This window comes from Tachyglossus aculeatus, chromosome 17 (assembly GCF_015852505.1).
Source record: "Tachyglossus aculeatus isolate mTacAcu1 chromosome 17, mTacAcu1.pri, whole genome shotgun sequence".
In the NCBI taxonomy this organism is placed as follows: Eukaryota; Metazoa; Chordata; class Mammalia; order Monotremata; family Tachyglossidae; genus Tachyglossus; species Tachyglossus aculeatus.
This window is the reverse complement of record NC_052082.1, coordinates 16,302,679-16,308,678: the sequence shown is the minus strand read 5'-3', so window position 1 is coordinate 16,308,678 and position 6,000 is coordinate 16,302,679. Positions and strand designations below refer to the sequence as shown.

The following is a 6,000-nucleotide window of genomic DNA, read 5'->3' as shown; positions in this document are numbered from 1 at the left end:
AACAGTGGGCTCACAGTCTAAAAGGGGGAGACAGAGAACAAAACCAGACTAACAAAATAAAATGAATAGATATGTACAAGTAAAATCAATCAATCAATAGAGTAACATATGTACAAACATATATACAGGTGCTGTGGGGAAGGGAAGGAGGTAAGATGGGCGGGGGTGGAGAGGGGGACGAGGCAACAGATAGAGACAGTCCCTACCCAACAGTGGGCTCACAGTCTAAAAGGGGGGAGACAGAGAACAAAACCAAACATACTAACAAAATAAAATGAATAGAATAGATATGTACAAGTACAATAAATAAATAGAGTAACATATGTACAAACATATATACAGGTGCTGTGGGGAAGGGAAGGAGGTAAGATGGGGGGGGATGGAGAGGGGGGCGAGGCAACAGATAGAGACAGTCCCTACCCAACAGTGGGCTCACAGTCTAAAAGGGGGAGACAAAGAACAAAACCAAACATACTAACAAAATGAAATGAATAGAATAGATATGTACAAGTAAAATAAATAGAGTAACATATGTACAAACATATATACAGGTGCTGTGGGGAAGGGAAGGAGGTAAGATGGGGGGGGATGGAGAGGGGGACGAGGCAACATACAGAGACAGTCCCTACCCAACAGTGGGCTCACAGTCTAAAAGGGGGAGACAGAGAACAAAACCAAACAGACTAGCAAAATGAAATGAATAGAATAGATATGTACAAGTTAAATAATTAAATAAATAAATAAATAGAGTAACATATGTACAAACATATATACAAGTGATGTGGGGAAGGGAAGGAGGTAAGATGGGGGGGGATGGAGAGGGGGACGAGGCAACAGATAGAGACAGTCAATCAATCAATCAATCAATCGTATTTATTGAGCGCTTACTATGTGCAGAGCACTGTACTAAGCGCTTGGGAAGTACAAAGTGGCAACACATAGAGACAGTCCCTACCCAACAGTGGGCTCACAGTCTAAAAGGGGGAGACAGAGAACAGAACCAAACATACCAACAAAATAAAATAAATAGGATAGAAATGTACAAGTAAAATAAATAAATAAATAAATAAATAAATAAAAAAATAAATAGAGTAATAAATATGTACAACCATATATACAGTCCCTACCCAACAGTGGGCTCACAGTCTAAAGGGGGGGAGACAGAGAACAAAACCAAACATACTAACCAAATGAAATGAATGGAATAGATATGTACAAGTAAAATAAAATAAAATAAAGTAAAACAAGTAAAACAAGTAAAATAAAATGTACAAGTAAAATAAATAAATAAATAGAGTAATAACTATGTACTCGCGGAAGACCTCGCCCCCTACACAGGCCACGCCCCAACGGCAGAGGCCGAGTGCGCATGCTCCGCCCCGGACACCTCCCTTTAGACAGACCCCGCCCCCAGACACGCCCCTTACACAGGCCACGCCCCCATGGCAGAGGCCAAAGCGCGCACGCTCCGCCCCCCGGACACGCCCCTTTAGACAGACCCCGCCCTCAGACACGCCCCCTACGTCGGCCACGCCCCCTCCACAGCCGCCGCTCTCTGTCCAGCCCGGAGCGTGCACAGACCCCGCCCCCGGACACGCCCCTTACATAGGCCACGCCCCCACTGCGACGCTCACTCGCCGTCCAGTCGGGCGCGCGCGCGCACACCCCGGCCCGGACACGCCCCTTTAGACAGACCCCGCCCCCAAGCGCGCCCCTACAGCGACCACGCCCCCACCGCCGCGGCCGCTCTCGATCCCGCCGGGCGCGCGCAAGGCCCCGCCCCGGGCACGCCCCCTACGTAGGGCACGCCCCCAGCGCAGCGACCGCTCTCCGTCCAATCGGGGGCGCGCGCAAGGCCCCGCCCCCTACATAAACCACGCCCCCTATCGAGGCCACGCCCCCACGCCGCGGCCAGTTTCGGTCCCGCCGGGCGCGCGCACAGGCCCCGCCCCCCCCGGCAGCCCACGCCCCCTCTCCATTCATTCATAATCATCATAATAATAATGATGGTATTTGTTCAATCAATCAATCAATCGTATTTATTGAGCGCTTACTATGTGCAGAGCACTGGACTAAGCGCTTGGGAAGTCCAAGTTGGCAACATATAGAGACGGTCCCTGCCCAACAGTGGGCTCACAGTCTAGAAGGGGGAGACAGAGAACAAAACCAAACATATTAACAAAATAAAATAGAATAGATATGTACAAGTAAAATAAATAAATAGAGTAATAAATATGTACAAATATATATACAGGTGCTGTGGGGAAGGGAAGGAGGTAAGATGGGGGGATGGAGAGGGGGACGAGGGGGAGAGGAAGGAAGGGGCTCAGTCTGGGAAGGCCTCCTGGAGGAGGTGAGCTCTCCCACGGGGGGCTCACAGTCTTCATCCCCATTTTACAGATTCATTCATTCAATCGTATTTATTGAGCACTTACTGTGTGCAAAGCACTGTACTAAGCGCTACCCAACAGTAGCACTACCGAACTGATGAGGTCACTGAGGCGCAGAGAAGGAGAACCGGTCCCTCGTTCTCGCCTGTCCCGCCATCGACCCCCGGCCCACGTCCTCCCCCGGGCCTGGAATGCCCTGCTCCCTCTGCCCATCCGCCAAGCCAGCTCTCTTCCTCCCTTCAAGGCCCTACTGCGAGCTCACCTCCTCCAGGAGGCCTTCCCAGACTGAGCCCCTTCTTTCCTCTCCCCCTCGTCCCCCTCTCCATCCCCCCGTCTTACCTCCTTCCCTTCCCCACAGCACCTGTATATATGTATATATGGTTGTACATATTTATTACTCTATTTATTTATTTATTTATTTATTTTACTTGTACATTTCTATTTTGTTGGTATGTTTGGTTCTGTTCTCTGTCTCCCCCTTTTAGACTGTGAGCCCACTGTTGGGTAGGGACTGTCTCTATGTGATGCCAATTTGTACTTCCCAAGCGCTTAGTACAGTGCTCTGCACATAGTAAGCGCTCAATAAATACGATTGATTGATTGATTGATTTTGTTCCCCGTCTCCCCCTTTTAGACTGTGAGCCCACTGTTGGGTAGGGACTGTATATGTTGCCAACCTGTACTTCCCAAGCGCTTAGTCCAGTGCTCTGCACGCAGTAAGCGCTCAATAAATACGATTGATGATGATGATTGATGATTTGAACCCATGACCTTTGACTCCAATGCCCGGGCTCTCTCCACCGGGCCACGGGCTCTGCGATGCAATGCAGAGTGAATCAATCAATCGGTCCTATTTATTGAGCTCTGCACATAGTAAGCGCTCAATAAATACGATTGATTGATTGATTGATTGATTGACTGATCGAGCGCTTACTGTGTGCAGAGCACTGGACTAAGGAGGGGTTCAGGCGTGAGCAGTGTAGGCCCGCCCCGTGCCTAGAGCCCGCCCCCGGGGCGGTGAGCATGGGGTGGACGGGGCTCGGAGCTGGAGGAAGAGGAGGAGGAGGAGGAGGAGGAGGAGGAGACGATGATGATGTCGCAGCAGGCTCCGGGGCCGCCGGCCGAGACTCGGAAATTCACCCGGGCGCTCAGCAAACCGGGCACCGCGGCCGAGCTGCGGCAGAGCGTGTCCGAGGTGGTGCGGGGCTCCGTCCTCATGGTGAGTACCGGCACCGGGCCAATCAATCATCAATCAATCGTATTTATTGAGCGCTTACTGTGTGCACAGCACTGGACTGAGCGCTTGGGAAGTCCAAGTTGGCAACATACCAACACTGGGTTCACCGTCCCAAAGATAGTCCCGGGGCAGGCCCGGGACAGCCCACCTTCGCCGTGACTCCAATGCGAAGAGCCCGGGCTTGGGAGGCGGACAAAAGCGGTTCGAATCCCGGCCCCCGCCGGTTGGCGGCTGCCTGACTGTAATGATGGCATTTGTTAAGCGCTTACTGTGTGCAAAGCACCGTTCTAAGCGCTGGGGAGGTTGCAAGGTGGTAATGATGGCATTTAGTAAGCGCTTACTATGTGCAAAGCACCGTTCTAAGCGCTGGGGAGGTTGCAAGGTGGTAATGATGGCATTTAGTAAGCGCTTACTATGTGCAAAGCACCGTTCTAAGCGCTGGGGAGGTTGCAAGGTGGTAATGATGGCATTTAGTAAGCGCTTACTATGTGCAAAGCACCGTTCTAAGCGCTGGGGAGGTTGCAAGGTGATAATGATGGCATTTAATAAGCGCTTGGTATGTGCAAAGCACCGTTCTAAGCGCTGGGGAGGTTGCAAGGTGGTAATGATGGCATTTAGTAAGCGCTTACTATGTGCAAAGCACCGTTCTAAGCGCTGGGGAGGTTGCAAGGTGATAATGATGGCATTTGTTAAGCGCTTGCCACGTGCAAAGCACCGTTCTAAGCGCTGGGGAGGTTGCAAGGTGGTAATGATGGCATTTAGTAAGCGCTTACTATGTGCAAAGCACCGTTCTAAGCGCTGGGGAGGTTGCAAGGTGATAATGATGGCATTTAGTAAGCGCTTACTATGTGCAAAGCACCGTTCTAAGCGCTGGGGAGGTTACAAGGTGATAATGATGGCATTTAGTAAGCGCTTACTATGTGCAAAGCACCGTTCTAAGCGCTGGGGAGGTTGCAAGGTGATAATGATGGAATTTAGTAAGCGCTTACTATGTGCAAAGCACCGTTCTAAGCCTTGGGGAGGTTACAAGGTGATAATGATGGCATTTAGTGAGCGCTTGCTATGTGCAAAGCACCGTTCTAAGCGCTGGGGAGGTTACAAGGTGATTATGATGGCATTTAGTAAACGCTTGCAATGTGCAAAGCAACGTTCTAAGCGCTGGGGAGGTTGCAAGGTGATTATGATGGCATTTAGTAAGCGCTTGCTATGTGCAAAGCACCGTTCTAAGCGCTGGGGAGGTTACAAGGTGATTATGATGGCATTTAGTAAGCGCTTTGCTATGTGCAAAGCACCGTTCTAAGCGCTGGGGAGGTTACAAGGTGATTATGATGGCATTTAGTAAGCGCTTGCTATGTGCAAAGCACCGTTCTAAGCGCTGGGGAGGTTACAAGGTGATAATGATCAATCAACCAATCATTCAATCGTATTTATTGAGCACTTACTGTGTGCGGAGCACTGTATTAAGCGCTTGGGAAGTACAAGTTGGCAACGTATAGAGACAGTCCCTACCCAACAGTGGGTTCACAGTCTAAAAGGGGGAGACAGAGAACAAAACCAAACATAGTAACAAAGTAAAATAGAATAGATATGTACAAGTAAAATAAATAAATAAATAGAGTAATAAATATGTACAAACATATATACATATATACAGGTGCTGTGGGGAAGGGAAGGAGGTAAGATGGGGGGATGGAGAGGGGGGACGAGGGGGAGAGGCATGATGATGGCATTTGTTAAGCGCTTACTATGTGCAAAGCACCGTTCTAAGCACTGGGGAGGTTACAAGGTGGTAATGATGGCATTTGTTAAGCGCTTACTATGTGCAAAGCACCGTTCTAAGCGCTGGGGAGGTTACAAGGTGATAATGATCGCATTTAGTAAGCGCTTACTATGTGCGAAGCACCGTCCTAAGCGCTGAGGAGGTTACAAGGTGATAATGATGGCATTTGTTAAGCGCTTACCATGTGCAAAGCACCGTTCTAAGCGCTGGGGAGGTTACAAGGTGATTAGGTTGTCCCACGGGGTCTCACAGTCTTCATCACCATTTTACAGACGAGGGAACGGAGGCCCAAGAAGTGAAGTGACTTGCCCAAAGTCCAACAGCCGACCGTTGGCGCAGCCGGGATTTGAACCCCTGACCTCTGACTCCAAAGCCCCGGCTCTTTCCACTGAGCCATGCATGGTAGTTGAATGAATGAATGAATGAATTGTCAGCTGGGTGGCTTTGGGCAAGTCACTTCACTTCTCCGGGCCTCAGTCACCTCATCTCTACAATGGGGATGAAGGCCGTGAACCCCACGTGGGACAACCTGCTCACCTTGTAATAAGACTAATAATAAAAATGGCATTTATTAAGCGCTTACTAGGTGCAAA

The 6,000-nt window shown here is 49.8% G+C and overlaps 1 protein-coding gene across 4 annotated transcripts in view; it reads left to right on the top strand.

The window, feature by feature from the left end:
- The first annotated feature begins 3,470 nt into the window (after positions 1 to 3,470).
- DOCK9 (dedicator of cytokinesis 9) overlaps positions 3,471 to 6,000 on the top strand; it is a 245,483-nt gene continuing 242,953 nt past the window's right edge. For all 4 annotated transcript variants that reach the window (XM_038759102.1, XM_038759096.1, XM_038759093.1 and 1 more), the window contains exon 1: positions 3,471 to 3,609. In XM_038759102.1, coding sequence (XP_038615030.1) covers positions 3,478 to 3,609 — 132 coding nt within the window. In that variant the 5' untranslated portion in view covers positions 3,471 to 3,477. The remainder of the gene's footprint in view (positions 3,610 to 6,000) is intronic.